The sequence below is a fragment of the Cyrtonyx montezumae genome, unplaced genomic scaffold (assembly GCF_038088225.1).
Source record: "Cyrtonyx montezumae isolate F1298 unplaced genomic scaffold, pur_monq_1.0 scaffold_70, whole genome shotgun sequence".
Classification (NCBI taxonomy): Eukaryota; Metazoa; Chordata; class Aves; order Galliformes; family Odontophoridae; genus Cyrtonyx; species Cyrtonyx montezumae.
Window position 1 is genome coordinate 204,452 of NW_027072079.1, and position 20,575 is coordinate 225,026.

A 20,575-nucleotide genomic window follows, 5' to 3' on the forward strand; every position below is an offset into this window, starting at 1 on the left:
ATCCAAGTGTTGGCCCAGGAAATGCACGAGCCTTGTAAGATACAGGCTTTGTAAGTGTGATCTGTGTGCAGGTTTAGGGAGATTGCTGTGAGCTGCAGGGAGATACGAGTCAGTGAGATACAGCCAGCCTATGCCAGGAGAAGAATCTCAGGTGTAGTTATTTCAGGTGTAGCTTTTTTTGGTTTAAAAGGGACAGCATCTTCTCTAGCATTACTCTTAGAGCAGTATTTATCCTAGAGAGGAGAGTCCAAATAACTTTTTGGTTTGTTTTTGTTGCTATTTTTTTTTGCTTTTTCAGCATCCCCTTCTTGATCCTCCACCTGAGGGTTTATCTCTTGGAGCAGCAGTGCTTCCTGATGGAGTCTGCATCCTCTGACTGATTTCTGTGACTGCTGGAGCTGCTGAACATCCCCAGAAGAGGCCCAGCTCCAGCAGGTAGGCTGGGACAGCTGCTGAAGGAACACTCCAAGGTACAGACAGTGTTTGAACACCCACATGGTTGGCCTTTTTTTTTTTTCTTTTTCTCCACCCAACCAATGAACTTCACGTGACCCCTCCCAGCAGCACCACTCGTTTGTTTAATCAGTGATTAAACTGGAATTTTACTTCCAAACACGCTCGATCAGCCTTTACATTCTCTCTCTCTCTTATTTATGTATTTATTTTCAAACTAAAGAAAGGCAGGAGAAAAAAATACATGGTTAAAGCAGAACGGCACAACTTAAAGGAGATATCACCACAGACGTGGTGGGATAGAGGAGGAGAGGCTGTAAGCCCTGCAGAAAATTGCTGCTGCAGAAAGACACGAGGTAGGACCCAGTGTATCTTAGATGTGTGCAGCACAAGAGCCCTTGTTGGTCCCTGCAGCCCTTCCCAAGCTCTCATTCAGGCACAGTTTTAAGACTCCAGGGTTGCTTCTTTCATGTAGCACGTGTCACCACCACAACACCAGCAAACCAACCTAACCACACCAAAGTGTTAACTCTGCAGGTAAAGTGCAGTAAAATAATAAGTGCCAGTATCCTACAAGATCAGTGCAGTTCTTCTTTTCCTTATTGCATTCCCTTTTAAAAATACCACTTCTTTCCATCAGTGAATGCAGAGCTCACTACCCCAGGATTGCACCAGCTCTTTTCTGAGTAGCAGTAGCCAGCTTAGAGCCCATCATTGTGTCATTAGCTTTACCCCTCCATATCTGCCTACATTAGTGGGTTTTTTTTGCCTGTGGTTTTATTGCCCAGGTGCTCAGTGCTGTGGGATCCTTTCCTGACTCTTTCCACTCGGTCTGGATGCCCCGAAGTAGTTCCACATCATTCGATCTGTCCCTTCACTGTTAACCTCTTTTCCAGCTCACTGGTGACTGTTGCACCATTCGTGTCTCTGCACAGATGCATGCTTTGTTACTGCCCTACACATTGGAGGTTTACAAGGCAAGTGTGTAGTTATGGTGTGACCTGGTGTGCCCAGTGAAGTGCAGGTCTGCAGAGCTACACTGATTTTATCCACCTCCTTCCTGGAGCTTATCACTGTTGTGAGGCCCTTTGGATTTGATTTGCCTGCTGAAAGGTGGCAAAGCAAAGCACAACTTCCAGAGGAGCCCGTGAGCCTCAGACGCCTTTTGCTAAATAGGGGATTTTTGGTGGAGTTAAACATTAACATTCTTCACAGTTCCCATCTGTTCAAGGTTCAAGAGGGAAGCCATGCTGAGTCAGCCTGGCAGCTGTATTTCCTGCTCCAGTTCTCTCCTTCTGTGTGATTCACTCCAACTCCTGCCAGGAAGCCTTGGTCCTGGTGTGACAGTCAGAGGCAGAGGGATGCTCTGCTGTCGTGCACCAGGATATTGAGACCAGCTCCTGCAAAGTGGCCTGGCTGCCCTGCAAGTAATCTTGGTGCTGCAGGGAAAGAAGGAAAGCTCAGTTACCAAAAGACTTTCTTGAGCTATTCCAGAATTTTCTTTGGCTGTTAGCAGTGCCACATGGCACTTTTCTTTCCAGGCAGCACTGGACAATGGCTGTGAATCCACGGGACAGTGTATTGTTGCCTGGCTGTACGTTGCTGTTATATGGGCACTTGAACTAAAAGGGTAAATCCTTTTAACTGTGGCATTTTCAAGACAGCAGCCCATTAGCTGGGAAGGGGGGTGGGCAGAGGAGAAGAGCTGTTTTATTGAATGCTGCTGCCACAGGACATACACTCCAGCACTGCCAAGACTTTGGGCGTAGCCAGTCTGACATGGGAAGTGGATTGTTCAGCACCGCTGCCTGGCTGCTGCTTGGAGCTGCAGCTCTGTGTGTTTGCCCGGTGCTGAAGGGTTGGAGCAGGACCCAGCAATCCGCTGCGAGAGGCACGGATCCCACGCTGGTGGGGTTTGGTTCTGCCTGGACAGCAGACAGTTTGCTTCTGCACCAGTGGCAGTTTGTGAACACACGACTGCTGAGCTCAGACCTGCAAGAAGAGCCAAGAGTCTCTCTGGCTTCGGATAAAACTTCACTGTGCTTCCATGGGATCGTGTGATGGCGCAGCTGATCTTTCCAGCATTCAGTGTTCTTGCTTTAGGCCTCTTCAGCTGCACAAAGAGTTCAAAACATTGTCCCCTGCTGTAATTGTTACTGATACTAGGATTCTCTTCCAGGAGTTGTTGAGGAAACTCCTCTGCCTGCATTCCTGTTTATCAGAGCTCCTTCCCAGCGTGCCAGCCCATCCACAAAGCCTTCAGCATCCTCAGCTGTGGGATTTCTGAACAGGCACAGCTCCTCCCTCCAGCACAGCAGCGTCCTCTTCCCTGCTTGGGACAGCGTGCCACATCGGTCAGTTCCTTAAGTGCTTTAGTTCTCAGAACTGAGTGAGTTGAGAGGAAAATCAGGTCTGAGCTGGACTCTGAGCCCACTGCGAGACATGTTGACAGAGAAATGTGTGCCTTGAAACAACTTGAAAAGAAGAACTGTAGGGAGGGAGGAGAGCAGGAAAAGGCATCGGCTGTGAGCAGCCGCCCTCTCCTGAGATCTCTCCCCCTGCAAAGAGCACTGCCCTGGCTCCTCCGTGACCTCTTCCTTCCTGCAGGGTAATGAAAGTCAGCACGCCGTGGTGGCAGGCTGAAAGTCAGCTGCTCTGCCACAGGGTTAGTCCTCCGGATAGATGAAAGGAAAGTGGTTTGGTGTCCAAACGAATGTCACAGCTTTAAAGAAGAATTAAAGCCAGATGTTTCCAACCCGCCTGCTGAGAACAGCCTTTTCTGACATATTTGCCAAGCCACCAAAGAGACCCAGCCAGTGTCTGCAGTGCTGCATGTTGGGAAAGCACTGTGATCCCAAAGGCTTTGCCGTGGTTGCTGGAGCACCCTGGCTGTCCAGAATGAGAGCACCCACAGGGCTCGGGCAGACCGTGCTGCCAGCTCAGTGTTTGTGTGCCATTTAATGGTGATGGTAGCAAGACTGTAGTAAATACATCAAACTCAGCACCTTTTGCCTGTTCCTGTGTGGGTAGAAGTGAGGTGAAAGCTAAGAAATAGGGAAATGGACTCCTTGCCTCAGTGTAATCAGGGAGAGATCTGCATTTCCCACTTTGCTGGGAGTAACCCAGACTTCAGCACTGCTGGGTGTGTGGTTCCAGCTCACACCCAGAAGTAATTAATCTTTTTGCCAGCGTAGCTGCTCCAGGCTTCTGACTACAATAGGTCTTGCTTTTTTGCCTTTGTCAGCCTGCCTGGTGGTTACAACGTTCAACTTGTGGCCTCTTAAGGACGAATTCCTGATGCTGTGCCCTCAGTGCTGCTTCGAGGTGGAGTTTCCTCTTGCAAAATCAGCGGGTGCTGGAAATGTCCTCTTGGCTGCAGTGCCTGGGAGAGGTTTTGCTCGCTGTTCTACAGGGACATGTTGCAGCCCTCCTCTTCCTCCTGCTGACTTGCTTCCTCCTCTGGAGCAGCAGGTGAGGTGCTCCTGAGATGCCACGTGCCACCAGATCACAGTCTTCTGCAGTGAAGTAAATGATAAATTCAGAAGGTGGAAAAATAAATAGAGCAGAGGGAAGTTAGGATACAGGAAATCCCAGTTTTTACTGGCATCCACTCGTAGTCAGATAATTTGACCAATAACGAAAAATAAATCCCTCTCTCATCCAACTCCACAAAGCTGAGCCACAAAAAGGAGCTTTCTTCCATGCCCTTCATTTGTTCTCACAGCACAACATCTCATTTCAGCGTGTGCATCAATTCATTCTGCTCTGCCACATCACAGACAGAGCCACGATTGTTTCCGCTGCGATTCCAAAACCAACCGTGGAGAGAGGGCCGTGGGGATCCGCGTGGTGAGCCGGGCTCCTGGGGGGCCAGGGGGGCTCAGGGAAAGCTGTCGGCCTCACCACCCTCCTGCGAGTGTACAGATGGTGACTGACAGGAAGGAAAGCTGTCTGTGCTGTAGACACAAAACTGTTTCTCTTTGCCTTTCAGATGGGTGTTAAATGTTGCCCGATGATAGCTCGTTCTGTTTATTGAATTGTCCCATCTGAGTTGCTCCCTTGGAGGACAATCGATTGTTGTTGCAGAATGAATTATTTACTGGCTCTATAGACTGCGTCTGTTTTTCTGCCCTGTCTGCACTTCAAGCCCAGTGAGGCTGTGAGTAAAAGCTCTGCCAGGAGTGGAAGTGTCTTGGCCAACGACTTCACCAGTGCGATTAAATGGGGAGATCCTGCAGGAGTGGGGCAGAACCGGGGCCTCCCCAAAGTCATCACCCTGCAGGACTTACTGAGCTCATCACGCCTGGACGTGAGGCTCAGAACAGTTCTGTGCTGTGATTTCTCTATTGCTGTGAGCGTGCCAGGTAAAGCGATGGGTACACTAAAAATTAACGAGCAGATTCTGGAGATAAAGGGATCTGTAAAACAGGGATAATGCTTAATTACTTCACAGGAGGGTAAAAGGATTACTGTTTGCAGAGTGCTTTGATGATGAAACGTGCTCAGGCTGATGATATCGGGTGTGGGGGGGGTAAGAATGAAAAGGAGGTGATGGGTTTGATCATACAGCCCCCAGAACGAGGACTGACTGGATGTCATAATAAAGAACGACCCAAAGGGGTTTCCTCTCCTGCTGCCCCTGCAGTCTGGAGCTGCCAGGGGGTGAAGGTGCACTTCCAGAACAGATTCTGCTGTCAGGAAAAGGGCACTTTTCATTTCTTCTGCCCGGAGTTATTTATTCTGCTTCTTCTATGTTATTTTGCTTTTCTTTCTTACTTAGGTGTGTCTCAGACGTGTTGGTCAGTGCAGTGCCCACGGGATCTGCCAGCTGGGCCATCAATTTGAGGCACAGCTTGTGCCACCACCTCTAATCTCCTCGATGGACTGCGATTACCTCTCTGGCTCAAACTCATGCGATTTGCTGGGCCGTAATTGCAGGTAATGGTGTTAAGTGGGGCCGGGGTTCCCCTGCAGGGCACGAGGCACTGCCACAGGTCTGCATCCTTCAGCCACTGCGATTCTTTAACGGAACATTTCCAGATCACTTAAACCCCCGAAACACCGAAATTTGACGCAATAACTTTGGCGCAGTCTCTGTCCGCTGCGGTGAAGTGAAGCGGTTTGGAGGTGCGCTCTCCCACGCGTGGGAGCTCCGGCCCCTTCCCGTGACGTGAGGCGGGAGAAGAGTTTGGGGCCGCAAACCCCTCCCGTCCGCAAGGGGGCGCTGTCTCCCCCCCGCGTGCCTTCCCCCCCCTCCAGTAGAGCGTGGTTTCTTCCTCCCCCCTCCCCACGCGGGGAGTGGACCGTTCCAGCTCCGCCCGCGCTCCGGTAGTGGTCCCTCGTGGCCCGGAAGTAGACAGCGGGCGGCGGAGGGAGACGGGGGCCGGGCCTGGCGGCAGCAGCCGGAGGCGGAGCCCGGGTGTCCTCGGCGCTGGCGCGGCCGCCGCCGGACAGCGGGGAGCGCGGCGGGGAGCGCGGGTCCGCCGGCCGAGGCGCGGGGGACACGATGCTGCTGTTCGTGGAGGTGAGGCGCGGCGCCGGGCCGGGCCATGTGGCGGGGAGGCCGCGCACGCCGCGCCGCGCCGGGGGGAGGGGACGGGGCTGACACAGCAAATCCGGGGTCGGCGGCGGCGGGCGCGGGGCGCCGGGGGGGGGAGGAGGGGGTCGGCGCTCTGGAAGGTTCCGGCGGGGCCGGGGCCTCCGCGCGGAGGTGGCGGGAGGGAGTGGGTGAAAGGCACCGCGGTGACCTTCGGGGAGCGCCGGCGCTGGGCCCGCCCTGAAGGTGACGCGCGGCGCGGGGCCTCGCACCGGGCGGGAGGAGGGGGCGGCGTTCGGACCGCCGCGGGGCTCCGTCCCACCGGGCCCCGCGGCGGCGGCGGTTGCGTTCTTTCCGTTAATCGGTGAACGGTCGCAGCGGTTCGCAGAGCCCCATTCCCGCGCGGAGGCGGTGCGGCCCGGCCCGCACTCCGCGCCGTGTGAGCTCAGCGCAGTTCCCGATCGCGGCTCCGGGTTCGGCTGCGGCGCTGCGCCGTTGAAGTTTGCAGTGAGCGGCGTCCGGAGCGAACGGCCGCGTTAATGGGACGTGAGCGAGGGCAGCGAATCGATTGTTAACGGCGGGTTCTGCTCCCACGTGAATGCTGACGCGTTTTGCAGCGAGGAGCGTGTGAATAGAAGTCTTCGGGGACGGTCCTTTATGGGGATTGCCTTAGTTTTGCAGCTCGAGTTGTATGGAAATAGGGGGGAGGAGGGGGGAGACTGCACAGACACGGAAAGATGAGCAGTGAGAGTTCGGTTTTGCAGTATTAAAGTTGAGCTGCTGTAGCTCATGAGCTGAGCGTGGGGGTTCTGTGCTCCCACCTGGCCTGGAGCTGCATGCCCTGGAGCCGCGTCCCACGGAGGCACAGACTCATTTTAGCTCTTCTGTTTGGGCTCCTTCCTTCTTTTTTTTTTGTCAACAGCTTCATTAGCTCCTGCCACCTTTGTTCAGGAACCCTCAGTAATGTGCTCAGAAGCTCCAAACCAAACATATCCAACCCTGTGAAGGTGTACTTTCCGTGCCAGGATGGCAGTGTGAGGTCGGGGGCAGCTGCTCTGAAAGGCCAGAGGGCGGAGCAGAGCGCGGCTTTCCCTCTGCTTCTCTGGGGCTGCCTGAAAAACGCTGCGGAGTGGGATTGTGCTGGAAGTCGTGCAGCTCTTGGGAGGATTAGCTCGCCGACTTTAGCTGTCAGTGCTATATTTAAGGCTTAGCTGAGGTATGCACGTGCTGATTGCGAATTGGTTTCTTCATCGTGCACAATTCTGCTTGCCCTGAAAGTCTCTTAGCAAACTTGCTGAGTGGAGGTAATGGTTCAGAGGCAGCAGTTCTCCTGCGATGGCTGCTGTGTGTTTTGAGGACTGCCTGAGACGTTCAGGGTGTTGAGCTGTTGCTGTGGGATGTCCTGCAGGCAGGTCAGGAGTTGTGTGTCTGACAGCAGCAGTGTCCCTCGGTGCTGAGCTTTGAGAAGGTGATGGGTAACAGCACGTGTCCTCGTCCCTGCAGGCGTTTCCTTACCAGCCGTCCTAAGATTTCTCTCAGTCAACCTCCCATAGATTCGTAGGCTTATTTGAATCTGTGAAAGGTAATGTGGACTGATAGAATGAAAAACCAATATTCTTTCTCATCTTTTCAAGGTGAGAGATGCTTCAGTAACCAACGTGGAGGAATTTCAGGAGGGGAATCTTTGATCGCATTCGCTGAAAGTGATGTGAAGTGGGGGGAGGCTCAGCTGAGAGCTCTGTCAGCTCGTGGGTGCCAGCGAGTGTTCCTAACCTTTGTATCTCTGTAAAGCTTTAACCTCATCATGAAAGTTCCCGATAGCAGCAGGCAGGGTTGTTTGGCAGCCAATGGAGGGGGCTGGTGTTTGTTAACCTCCTTTAAATAAGCAGGAATCGGTGTTTTGGCCTCTGCTCCTGAGGAGCTGTTTGCCAGAACAGCGGCGCCGCTCTCGGAGTGCAGCACGGGGTATTCTCAGGAGGCTGAGTGTAAATGAGGGACTTTTTCTCTGCTCAGAGCTCATGGTGCTTTGCTCTTAAGCTGCATGACATCAGAGCTGGGTCTTCCAGAGCTACGTTACGTGTCATTAAAGGCACTACAACGAAGAGGAAGTAGCCCACGCTCTGTTTCAGGAGTGTATTTCAGACGCTGTATTATTAGGCCCATCCATTTCTTTATCAGCCCACATCTGTTCAGTTTCTTATTGCTTAGCTCTGGCACCTGTGACTTCAGAACTTCCCCGTTAACACGTGTGACTTCCAGGAAGTGCTGAAGTAACTCAGACTTATCCAGGGATGCTTTTAAACTCTGATCTGCCCCAGCGGTGCAGCGAAGTCCTGAAGCCTTTCACTTTCACTTAATCATATTTACACGTTGCATTTCTTTTTGTCTTGAGCTGAGTTTGAACCTTTAAGACAACGTAGAGGGGCAGCATTTGTAAAGCAGTGAATCGGATGCACGTTGAGATTTGGTTTTAACTGATGAAAGGTAAATCCAAGGAAATGTGATGCTTGCTTTCTGAAGTGGTTCCCTCTGCTGCTACGTGTGCTGCACTGCGGGTGGGCAGAGTGTGGTTCAGGGTTTGCTGAACTGCATTGGGACTGATGGAAATGTGCTGTACCTGCGCTTTGAGCTTTAGTTCCAGCATTTTGTTGGAGAGGAACTGCTCTGTCCTTTTACACTGCACTACTGCTACTTCTCCTTTCCTTCCAGCCGTGTTCTTCTGCTGACATTCACAAAACTCTGTTGCAGTGTGGACTGAATTCATTGTGCCCAGATTTTGAGTTCTGAAGGCTGCTGTGGAAAACCTGTCACCTGTGCTTCACCCTCTGCTGTGATTGCCATGGGCACCTCTGCAGTTTGGAGGCTTTTTGTTCCTGGGGTTGGGTTTGTCCTTGCAGCAAATTGCTGTGGAACTAGGTGCCACCTTGGCAGAGAAATTATCTCTAACGCTGCTGCAACTGTTTCCTTATCCTCCTGCTTTATGTTGGAGGGCTGGGAGTAAGCCACTCCTTGATCTCAGACTCCTGGAGGCTGGCGTCTGAAATATCAAACTTCCTTATTCATGAATTCGTGAGATAAGGGCTTTGTGAGATCAGTGGCTTTTGCCTTCTGAATTGAGGCAGGCGTTGTGAATGAGGTGGGCTGTACTTCACGGGGAGAGAACCTGTTTGGAGGAGTGTTTGTTGCTTGGAGGGTGATAGGAGTTCTTAGTCCTATGATGGGTCTTGTTGCCCAGTCTTAAAAGTATGGCAGCTCTGTTTCCCCTCCTCCGGGCACGCTGTGGTGCTGTGTATCTTTACTGTGGCTCTTTGGGAGCATTTATCTCTTTGGTTACAAGTTTACCTACATCCAGAACTCGTCAGTGGGGTATGACAGTCACAGAGATCGGGTAATGCTCACATGGGTTCATGAGGAATCCTGGCTTAGTGGAGCAGATGCTTGTTAGGGTAGATGTCGTTAATTAAATCCAGTAACTCTTCCTTTTGGAATGCGATGGCTTTTCTTTTTTGTTGTTGTTTCGTTGTTTTAACCTTCTAGGATAGGGTGTGGAGGGGGAAAATCCCCTTTTGTGCTGCAGAGGTGACAGGAGGACCAAAAGCCAAATCTTCAACTGTTAGAGGGTTGGCAGAGTCCCTGGCAGCCAGCAGCTTCCCCCGCTGCTGTTGGCGGGCGTAAATGAAGAGGTTGGAGGCAGTGCCTCATGGAGGTAGAAATAAAATATTTGGGAAATGGAAATGCCAGGGATTTCCCCATTTGGAGTGATGAAAACGGACGGAGGTGTTTAGCAGCCATCGCTCGCCACTTCGCGTGTGGATCTGCGCAGGACATCGTGCCGTTCAGCCGTGCCGTGGGGCTTACCTGCACGAGCACCTGTGCATTATTTTCCCCAATGGAATCGTTGTCTCCTCAGCAGGTAACATCCAAAGGAGCCGGCTTAAACCCCAACGCGAAGGTGTGGCAGGAGGTTCCCCAGGGCAGCGGAGAGGCGGCGCCGCCGAGCAATGGCGCGGAGCACTCGTGGCAGGAACCGGCGGCTGTGGCGGGGACTCAGACCGAGGGTGAGACGGCCCACGAGTGGGTGTCCTTACCACCGTGGTGTGCGGGACTGTGTAGGGATCCAGGGAGGCATCCAGAGCTGAGTGATGGTGTTCCAGGGGCCCGGTGATGACTGTAACGCGCTAAGAGGGAAACAAGATGCTAAATGTGTAGAAATGGGTTCGAGATGTGTCTTTTTTTTTTGCCGTTGCTGCACTTTAGTATTAACTTAACCCTGTGAACAAGAAAACAAGTTCTGAGGGCCGCTTACAGTCCTGGTGTTGCTGAGTATTGTTGCACAGGAGCATTATTACTGGAGTAGAAACTACAGAGCAGTTTTTCAAAGTTTTGGGGAACTTTAAATATCTTAAATTTCAGCTGAAAATGTGTGTCCTAAATCATCCCTTTGCTGTGGGGGGGATCTTACGATTTTGGGGTGCAGTTATTTATTGAGACCCTTGTGCCATCCAGATCTGCGTGAAAGTGGAGAAGTGGGAAGTGCTGTCCTCTGCAACACAGGCACTGAAAATCCAAGCCTTGTTGTTACTGCATTCTTGAGTGGTTTCTTTAGTGTTGACATTCTTAAATGGAAATTGTTCTGAAGCTCATTGTTGGGTTTCTGCTGATGGTGCATTCTTTTGCCAGGTAACATAGAGATTTCGGAGGATAGCTGCAAGCAATATGAAGTGATGTACTCCACGCCTTGTGAAGCTGCAAGAAATGGCACAGGAATTGATGAAGCAGCTGCAAATGGGATTGTCCTAACGACAGAAGATCTTGGATACCAAATCTATGAAGTGGCCGGTGGGTACTTGGTCAAGAGCACCACTGTCAGTATCTGTAATTCTGCATGGCGTGCTGCTCTAAAGACAGGCCTTGTAAATTAGGAGTGGGAACTTTGTCATTCCCCACTGAGTGTGTATTCAATATCGTACTGATGTGAAACTGAGATCTGATGGTGAATGTGATAAATTTCAGGTGAAGGCAACTCCGTTGTATCCACAGAAGACATCAGAGAATGTTTGAAGAAACAACTTGAGTTCTGCTTCTCACGGTACAGTTAGCTCAGCTTTGTGTGAACTCTTTATTAGAACTGTTAGCAGATTCTTGTTGTTGTTGTTTGGTTGATATGTGTTATCATAATAAAATACAAACTGAGTGGCAGGAGTTGGTCGCAGTGTGGGGTGGGATCTGTAGGAGCACTGTGGTGTGTTTCAGCCCTGTCCATGGATCCTTGTCAGGAGTGGGAACCAGGCTGACCTCTGTGCTTCGTGGCTGGAAGGTGCTGGGGTAATTTAGAGAAGAGCTGCCTCTGGGAGGATCATTTTAGCAGAGAAAGCAGCATGGAGAGCACTCTAACTTGATGGAAGTTACTTGGTTCAATCATCTTTCTCAGCTCCCTGTTCTCCTAACTTTCTAGGGGTTGAAATCTGAGTTCGTTTTGTCTAGCATAGCTGTGAATAGTGTCAGGGAACATTTAAGCCTGGCAGCACACAATTGTTTTAAGGCTTCTGTTTAAAAAGAAAAAAAAAGTGGGATTTTTAAATAAAATAATGAATTTGTTTTTAGTGAGAATCTTTCGAAGGATCTCTACTTGATGTCCCAGATGGACAGCGATCAGTTCGTTCCAATCTGGACAATTGCTAACATGGAAGGTATTAAGAAGCTGACAACTGACATGGACCTCATTCTCGACGTTTTAAGATGTAAGTCTGGGTGTTTGGTAAATGCTGAAGAGAACATTGTGTGGCAGAGAGAGACTCCTGAATTCCAGTTATGCTTTGTTATAAATGCCTTAAGCTGTCCTGGTGAGAGGCCGCTCTGGGATGGTGTTAACAGTGATGTGGTGAGAGTGCACCCAGTTCACTGCAGAGAATCCACTCAAAATGTAAATCTGCAGAGATGACTTTTGACTTGTACACTGTCCCATGTGAAGCCAGTTTCTGTGTTTTAATTTTAGCTTCTCCTATGGTACAAGTGGATGAGACAGGGGAGAAAGTCAGACCAAACCACAAACGATGTATTATCATTCTCCGTGAGATCCCCGAAACAACACCTGTAGAGGTAAAGAATTATAAGGATGGAGAACTTGATGTTTTTGGGAGGTTCTTCAGCAGTGCTGCAGACACGAAGCCTTGCTTAAAAGGTTAACTGGTATTTAATTAAGCTCTGATATTTTTGTTGTAAGCTCCATGAGTAATTTTTTTTCTCCCTGGATCCGTTGACAAAAGAAGTCAGATCCAAATGACTTTGTCACTGTTACCCTGTTATTTTTTAATACATAAAAATATTCTTAAGTAAACTTCCTGCAAAAGCGAGCTAGCTGGGCTCTTCTGGAGGGAACTTGGCACTGATCTCTTTAGATCCAAAAGTACAGTCAGCCCAGGACATAGTTTGGGATTCAGGCTGGATTTCTGTCACAGTGGTGACTTGACTTGAAGTCAGACGGTCGTTTTGGCAGCGAGGAATGTTATTAAACACACACATCTCTCATTCATTGTGACCCAGTGTGAGCTGAGCTCATTATGTTCAGAGAAGAGGGGATAATAAAATTCCTACTGATATTTGGCTAACAGAATGATTTAGTTCTTTGTTTCTTAAAGTTGTAACAGGGAGTGTTTGTCTACTAGCATTTTTAATTAGTTCCTTTAAGGCAGACATTGAACAGCACATTGTCGTGACCGTGAAATACAATCAATTGTTGCAAAGCTGTCAAATTAGAAAATATCCCTTCAAGTCGTTCTCATCTGGATGACAGACAAGAATTTACAGAGCTTGAGCTGCACCCCATAAGTCCCTGATGTTTTTTTCTCTCCCCTAGGAGGTTAAGGCTTTGTTTAAGAATGAAAACTGCCCCAAAGTCATAAGCTGTGAGTTTGCTCACAACAACAACTGGTACGTTACATTCCAGTCCGATACAGATGCCCAACAGGTAAGGCTGCCTTCAGCTTTTAATAATATCTCTGTTTTCTTACTGGTACTTCCTCTGCTCGAGAGAATTGCATGTGTGCTGCCTGCAGCTAAAAGTATTGTTTGTTTCCTGATCTTCCCTCTTGATATTTTAAGCAATTATTTCCAAATTGTAGTGAATAGAGGAGTTAGACTGTAGGGCTACAGCTCACTTGTCTGCCTCCTGCCTCAGAACTTGCCAGCCACGACTGCGATAACTAACACTTCTGATTCAGGATACCAGATAACTTAGCTGGGCTAACAAGGAAGCACATTAAGTCATATCTTTAAAGTGGTACGATTTCATCAAGGTATTCTAATGTTAATCTCTTTTGTGCAGGCATTTAAATACTTAAGGGAAGAAGTGAAAACCTTTCAGGGCAAGCCAATAATGGTAAGGCTGTTTCATAAGGGATTTCAGAATGAAATATTGTTTGTATTGGAATGACATTTTATGCAGTTGTGGGAGTGGGGAGTTAAGGAATTAGCAGTGGGGTAGATGGAAGCTAGAGATGTAGCTTATAGATCTGTAGGCTGCTGACTTGAATGAGGTCATAGATAGCATTGAGAAGTCACCGTTCGGTGCCTCCTGGTTATCCGCAGTGCTGCTTCCCATGAGGTGTGAAATACATTTCTATTTAATCTTCTCCACTTCCCTGGGAATCTGGGACTGTGGAGCTCAGGAGAGGGACTCACCTTCACGAGGCTCTGGTTCGTTAGCTGTGCTGCGCATAAGGCTGAGGCCTGCTGGTTGTGCTGCGAAGGGAATTGTCTGGATGCTTACTGCTATAGAAAGCAGTGTTACTTTAAGCTTCAGGGATTCTCTAGTTAAAGCAGCGTGTGTATCCTATGCTCCTAAGAGTGTAATCTGATTGATTTTAATCAGTTTTTATTTGTAAGAAGTAATCAGCCTACTTCCTCTTAGTATCCCTCGTGTTACAGTTTCAATAGACAAGAAGGATATCATGTTCTACTTCTCCTTTTGTCCCATCTAACGCATGTGCTGTAATCTGATTTGCTATCTTACAGGCAAGGATAAAAGCCATCAACACATTTTTTGCTAAGAATGGTTACCGGGTAGTGGATTCCAGCGTTTATGCGCAGCCAGTTCAAACACAAGCACAGTTTGCCTCCCCACTGTTCATGCAGCCTGTATATAGTCCTCAGCAGTACTCTATTTACAGCATCGTGCCTCAGACGTGGTCTCCAAATCCTGCACCTTACTTTGAAACACCGCTGGTGAGTATCAGCTGCTGCCTGTTGAGAATGGGGGGAGCTAGCCCCAAAAAACAGTAAGAGCTTGAGTGACATCAGCAGGCTCAGCTTCAGAACACACGAGTTTTCAGTCAGGTTCCTCTATGTCAGGGACCTCATGAAGCAAGGTGGATCTCACTGCTGTCTGCCATTGTCAGGTTTTGGTGCTAAGTTCTGTTGTCCAATAGTGTCACGGTTTTATGATTTTTGTTATATTATTGATATTCCACATCATAAAACCGTGACTGATAGGTACTGTTAGTGGATGAGCTCTGTAGCTGTTTCAGGGAGCAGAGGACTGCCTTGTTACCTGGTGGGGTTTCTGCATAGAAGTTGGTACAGACTAGATGAATGACTGCTGAAACTGATTTCGTATAATTGCAAATATTTTTCTTTGAAATTCAGCCACTGAGACTGTTGTGTCTGTTGCAGGCCCCCTTTCCTAACGGTGGATTTGTGAATGGCTTTAATACACCAGGATCGTATAAAACAAATGCTGCTTCTTTGAGTATAGGTCGCCCGTTCCATAGGAATCGGTAAGAGATCTGCACCACTGTTCTGAGGTCTTTGCACACCCGGGTTATTTATTTTATCAAATAATCAAACCATGTTTGTCAACTTGATTTATTCCACGAAATGAAGGTCAAGGTAGCAGCTTAAAATCCTAAAATAATGGCCATATGTGCTGGAGAGAGCAAAGGTAGCTCCTTTAAAAGCCTCAGAGGAATTTTTGCTGAAAAGTAAATAACTTCTTAAGGTAATACTTCTAAGTCTGTCATACACAGATTCTAAACTTCTGCAGTGCAAATGTGAGCTTTTCCTGCTGTGTGGTGGCCTTGCAGGGAGCCACTCAGCACGTGCAGCTGAGCTGCGTGCCCTGACTGCTTTGTGCTAACACTGCACGATGCTGCAGCTCTTACTTGTAGTTTATTTACTTTATCCCCATCTTTCCTGATAAACCATAAAGACTCAGCTGAGATATAAACACTGGGGAGGAGGAAACAGCGTTGTATTTGCTGGAGCAGTACACTGTAAACACAGCAGAGTAGTGATCTGTTTGTGTGGGTGGAAATGGGTTTATTTGTGAGCTCTTCTGCTGTGTTGAGCGTGGAAATTGCATTGTGTACTGTTTGAGAAGTCAGTTGACAACTGACAGTTCGTGTGGTGCAGTTAAGGTTTGTGGTTGCTGGCAGAGGATGATCTTGGAAGTGTGGTCTCTGGTGACTCAGCAGAGCCTTAATGCTGGCCCTGGAGATGGGGCAGCTGATTCTGTCACAGCTGCACAGATCACAGCTATGATCCTGAAGTTGATTAATGTGGGTTTTTTCTTTGCCTTGAACTGTGTTCGAACTTAGGGCTTGTAAAAACTGCTCATTACATGTGTTGTCTCAGAAGTACGTTTTCAGCATCCATACAAGAATTGTAAGTGCCCGAAAATCAACGTTTGGAAGTGCCCACACGTTCTCTGACTTCTTGTAGCTTTCACCTGTGTAGTCTTTAAGCTTTTAAAACTTTCATTTGCCAAACTTGTGTTATTGGGAAGTCATAGCTTCAGGGCCAGGAGTGTACAGGTTCTGCTGGTCTGTCTTGGTTGTCTTATCTTTCCTGCTACTCTTGCTGAGCCACTGTGCTTGTACCAAGCTCTGACTATGAAGTAATATGTCTTAAAGTTCCAGAAGCAGGCAGGGATTAGACTTCAGCAGGACTCCTTTGTAAGCTCAGGACTGAAGGTTTGGCCCAGTGATGATCAAGTATCGCGCTAAGAGAGAACAGGTCCAACAGTCAGCGTCTGGGCAGTCTGCTCCTCATGCTTTTCCTTCTTTTTACTCTTTCATATCATCTTTCTTTCTCTCTGCTTTTTTTTCCCTCTTTTTTATCTTTCCTTGTCTTTTCTGCTTCGCTCTTCTGCCCAGATAAGATTGTGGCCTTCTCAGTGATGGCTGAGATTATGAGATCTGAGGGCTGAAGAGTGACCTGAGAGTCTTTTCCATTTTAAGAGCGAGCTGAACAAAATAGGAGAATTTTGTTGGCTTATCTCCTGTTCCCTGTGGTTGTTGCTGGTGGAAGACATTACCTTACTGGTGCCTAAGAAGTGGTTCTTAATGCTGCTTGGAGCTGCAAAATATGAATTAATCTTTGCTTGATGCATCTTCTCTTGAACTGCAGAAGGGTTTGTTCAGAGAGGTTCATTCAGCTGCTGCTTTTGGATTTGTCCTGGTTCATTAAGCTTCGTTTGTTCTGTCATACAGGCAGTCGCTAGTTAAATATTGGATTTTTTTGTCTGTAGCTAAACATTTGTCTAAGCTGGTTGTGTTTATTTTGCTCTGATTTGTTGCAACATCCGCTTGGGAAGGAAGGTTGGGTTTTGTGATAGAAAATCCACTGTGTTAGTGTTGGTTAAGTTAAATTGGTATCTTCTGTCCAGCTATCTAAAAGATAATTTAAAGTGGCTTTGGCAAAGGAGATGAATTTGATCACTCAGAATTTGACTATGAAAAGATGGGTGCTGTTCTGCTTTCCGGTAGCTCGGTGTTGCAGGGTAGTTCTTTGATTAAGACCCAGATCCACATCCAGGTTCAGCGGGGATACAGCTTTGATGCGGTAATCGATTACTGGGTGAAAGGTCTGGGTTGTCAGAAACCACAGTCAGCGTGGTGGTGTTTGATAATGGGAGCAGTGGGACTGAGATCGTTGGCTTTGGGAGCTCCTGGGGAGGGTGGCTCTCAGCTTCCCCCGTCTGATCTGCCCAGGCCTCCTCACTGTGTTCAGTTGTACGTCTGCTCTTCAGATTTTTTCTTTGCACTGAAGTAAGGTTTTGTTCTCCAAAGAAGTTGCCAGAACCCAGTGTCCATGCAGCAGGTACAGGTCGGGGTACCGCATTTTGGGGATTTTGTTTTCCTTTGGCATCTGTCACGCCGTGACCTCTGTTTTCTACTGGCAGCACTTGATGAGAGCAGAGGTTGCAAGAGAACTAGAATGGAAGGAATAGATGGAAGTAAGGAAGAACAGTTTCTTTGCTCTTAACAAACGTTCAGGAAACAAGACTTCTGTGGTGGAGTTCCAGTACATATTGACCTCCTCTTGTTGTCAACTACAAATTAACAGTAGTCAGTAGAAGCTTTGCCTCTTGTTCTTTAAACTCTGGGTTACAGAGCCTCTTGCCATGTGCCCTGCAGTGTGAAGCCTCACTTTCGATCATCGAGCAGCTCAGAGCATGCTGTGGAGGGTCCAGCTGCTGCCAGTACCGTGTCAATGGGGGATGGACCACTGAGTAGAACCAACTCAAGGAATTTTGTTATGGAGCGGCATAACAGCACGTTAAGCGGGCACCAAGAGCAAGGCTATTCCCAGAAGGATTCTCCTACCACACAGATGGAGCAGAATGGAGATTATGGCATTGGCAGGGGCAGGTAACGCAGCAATGTGTTGGAGGTCCAACAGATGTGGGGCTCAGGATCATCAACCATTGGCACAGTAGATATTTCTGTGGTCAGTGGGGAAAAATGACACTTAAGGAGAGTGTGATAAGTACTTAATTGTTAGCATGAATTGTTGGCATAACCAATAGTGAAATCTTCATCGATGGGCTGCTGGGAGTCCCGCTACTGCGGGTTCCCCTGTGCAGATATGTACTTTGGCCACAGATAAGTGACTGAGTGGGTTCTTTTTTTTGTCCCTTTAAAGGAGGAATATCTTCAGAGGTCGGAGGAGACGAGAAGATGACCGGATTTCAGTAAGTTCCACTTCCCTTGCTCACGCGAAGTGAGGTTATTGTCTTAGCATTGATGGAAGGAATGGCATTGCCCTTAATTTCTTAGATTACACTGTGGGTAGTCACTGTCCCTAGGGAAACTCCCCGATGCTCACTTTCAGTGCTATATGTCACAGCTCTATTAACAGATATTTTCTTCCTCTGTAGAGACCTCAGCCTTCAGCAGAAACAAAGACTCAGACACCAAAGTTTGATTTGCTAGCATCAAATTTCCCGCCTTTGCCTGGTAGTACAGCAAAAATACCTGGAGAGCCTGTGCTGGAGAGCAGGATGTCTGATGTTGTCAAAGGAATCGGCAAAGAAAAGGTATCTGCTTCAAGTCTTTGTCTAGCCCACAGTAATGTACCTTTGCTGTGTCTTCCTTCTCTCCTGCTTAAAGAATTGTTTGTGTTAGAGCTGCATGTCAGCGTGCTTTAAAACCAAATGTTATACTGTTTTAATATAATAGCCCATTTTCTGTCTCTGTTCCTGGGTTTCTTTGGCTTCGTGGGAGTATTCAGTCAAAGCTTCTGTAGTTACACTAGTGTAAGCTCAGTTTTGGAATAGAATAGAGCAAGGAAATGTGGGTTGTTCATCATTGTAGGAATGGATTGTATGTAGTCAGCCTAGACGAGGGCTTTTCCAGGTGAATCTGCTGCATGAGCAATAAACCCCACTTACTGTGGGTTTTATCCACTGTTTGCTGCAATCACATAAATGGTGATTGGTTTAGAGGTGATGCTCTAAAAGAAGCAGAATCTCTGTAATGTGGTCTTGAGCTGCCTTTAGAAAATCCCACTTCTCAGTTTTCTTGGTCTGGGATGCTGAGGAGCAATTCAAGCACATGTGCCATCTTTTCAGGTTTTGCAACTTCTTTCTGAACAGGAAAGCAAAGACTTGCTGTCCAGCTGTCCAGCTTCTGCTCAGGAGGAACAGACGCCCAGCGTTGTCCAGCAGCCCGTGACGAGCGTGAGTTCATCAGGTCAGACTGAAGCTGTGGCATTAAGGTATGCAGCTTACTCAGACTGAGAGTATTAAAATCTGTGTGTTCTGGCTAAGACTGTAGCTGGCATCCTGCAGGATGGCTGTAATGTTTGTGCTTCCTTTCCTGTTTGTGGAATGTACCTTCGCTGGAGGCCACAAGATGAAAACAACAAATCATGGCAGTAAAAGCTGTTTCATTCTGTTCCGCAGAAAACTGTGATTATGGCTCTAAAGATGGAAGCAAACATTAATGTCTAATACAGAAATTAATGTGAAACTGTTCTTGATTTAACAGCACAGTTCAGCCAGAGAGCAAACCAGAAGAAGTGTCTGTTCAGAAAGATGTTAAAAGCCACACGTCCCCACCTGCGCCTGTCTGTCCTGTCAGCTCTGCAAAGCCACCAAGGACAAATACCACTTCGTCTTCTACCAATGCAAGTGCAGCTCCTGCGGTGTCGGTGCAGGTAAGGCCCAAAGCAGAGACCGAGTGAGGAACATGGGGAACTCCTCCCTCGGGTGTGCTGAAGCAGCACCTGGAGTCTCTTTAGTGCAGTTTGCCACAGCTGTGGCTTCATCACTCATTGTGTGTTCTTGGTGGTGTTGCTGGGATGGCGTGGAAGAGCACGGTGTGAATATTCTTGTCTGTAAACGTGGCTGTTCTCCCTTGGTCCCGAAGGAGCCACGCAAGCTGAGTTACGCTGAAGTTTGCCAGAAGCCCCCAAAGGAGCCACCTACTGTTCCTGTTCAGCCGCTCAGGGAACTTCGCACCAACATAGTTCCCCCTGCCAAAACCGACGAAAGCGGTACAGCTGAGAGAGCTTCGGAGAAGGCTCCTGACAAAGCTGAAGGTCGAATGAAGGATTACTGCGGGTTCCGAGGCAGCGGACCTCCCAGGGGAGCTGCGGGGAAAATCAGGGAACAGAGGCGCCAGTTTGGACGCAGATCATCGCCTCAGGGAGCGCCGCGGCGTCTCGGCAAGGAGCAGTTTGTGCCACCTCGGTCACCAAAGTAACGCTTGTCCGGCCCATTCCTCGACTTAATTTGAGCTGTGGACTCATAAGCAGCAAAGGAGACTGTGAGGAAAAATGTATTTGTGAAGGGGAATACTGAACTGGAGTGTGGCTTGTGTGGAGAAGGTGTGGAGGGTCCCAAAATTCATCTCTGAAAGTGATTTCACAAATGCTGGAGGATTCAAATCAATATGAATACAGAGATTATAATTTTTGTATTTTTGTTTTTAATTTGCAGAGGGTTTCCTGCTTGAAATCTGTTTTGGGGTTGTGGAACTAGCTTTTTGACGAAGTGGGAGAATATGAATCAACAGATGAACGTGTCACTTGGTGTAGGAGGAGAAGGATAAAAGATTATTATTTTTGAAAAAAAAAAAAGATGAGCATTTCTGTAAAAGTAGAAGTTTTTTTTAACCTATTTAACAGTTGGCTTGTAGGATGATGTGTCTGCCATGAATGGCCTTGCATTGCAGAGCGTGTCTGCAGCCGAAGTGCTTGGTCGGTGCGTGAGGTTGAGTGAGTGCAGCCAGATGTGTTGTCATGGCTTAGTTACTGATGATAAAACCTGAATGTACTACTGTAGTAAACTTCGTGTTTCCAGCT

The 20,575-nt window shown here is 48.3% G+C and overlaps 1 protein-coding gene across 3 annotated transcripts; it reads left to right on the plus strand.

The window, feature by feature from the left end:
* Positions 1 to 5,904: 5,904 nt before the first annotated feature.
* On the plus strand, positions 5,905 to 20,048 carry LARP4 (La ribonucleoprotein 4). 3 transcript variants are annotated; one of them, XM_065751480.1, is made up of 16 exons: positions 5,905 to 5,977; positions 9,903 to 10,047; positions 10,670 to 10,828; positions 11,003 to 11,078; positions 11,594 to 11,730; positions 11,985 to 12,088; positions 12,846 to 12,956; positions 13,314 to 13,367; positions 14,003 to 14,212; positions 14,660 to 14,763; positions 17,404 to 17,637; positions 17,912 to 17,960; positions 18,147 to 18,305; positions 18,864 to 18,985; positions 19,258 to 19,426; positions 19,639 to 20,048. In XM_065751480.1, exons 1-16 carry the CDS (start codon positions 5,960 to 5,962, stop codon positions 19,972 to 19,974), a joined length of 2,187 nt encoding a protein of 728 aa, XP_065607552.1. In that variant the 5' UTR covers positions 5,905 to 5,959; the 3' UTR covers positions 19,975 to 20,048. The 3 variants fall into 3 exon arrangements, with proteins under 3 accessions (XP_065607552.1, XP_065607550.1, XP_065607551.1); XM_065751478.1 differs by having other exon boundaries at positions 5,907 to 5,977; positions 9,900 to 10,047; positions 19,255 to 19,426; XM_065751479.1 differs by having other exon boundaries at positions 5,908 to 5,977; positions 9,900 to 10,047.
* The last annotated feature ends 527 nt before the right edge of the window (positions 20,049 to 20,575 follow it).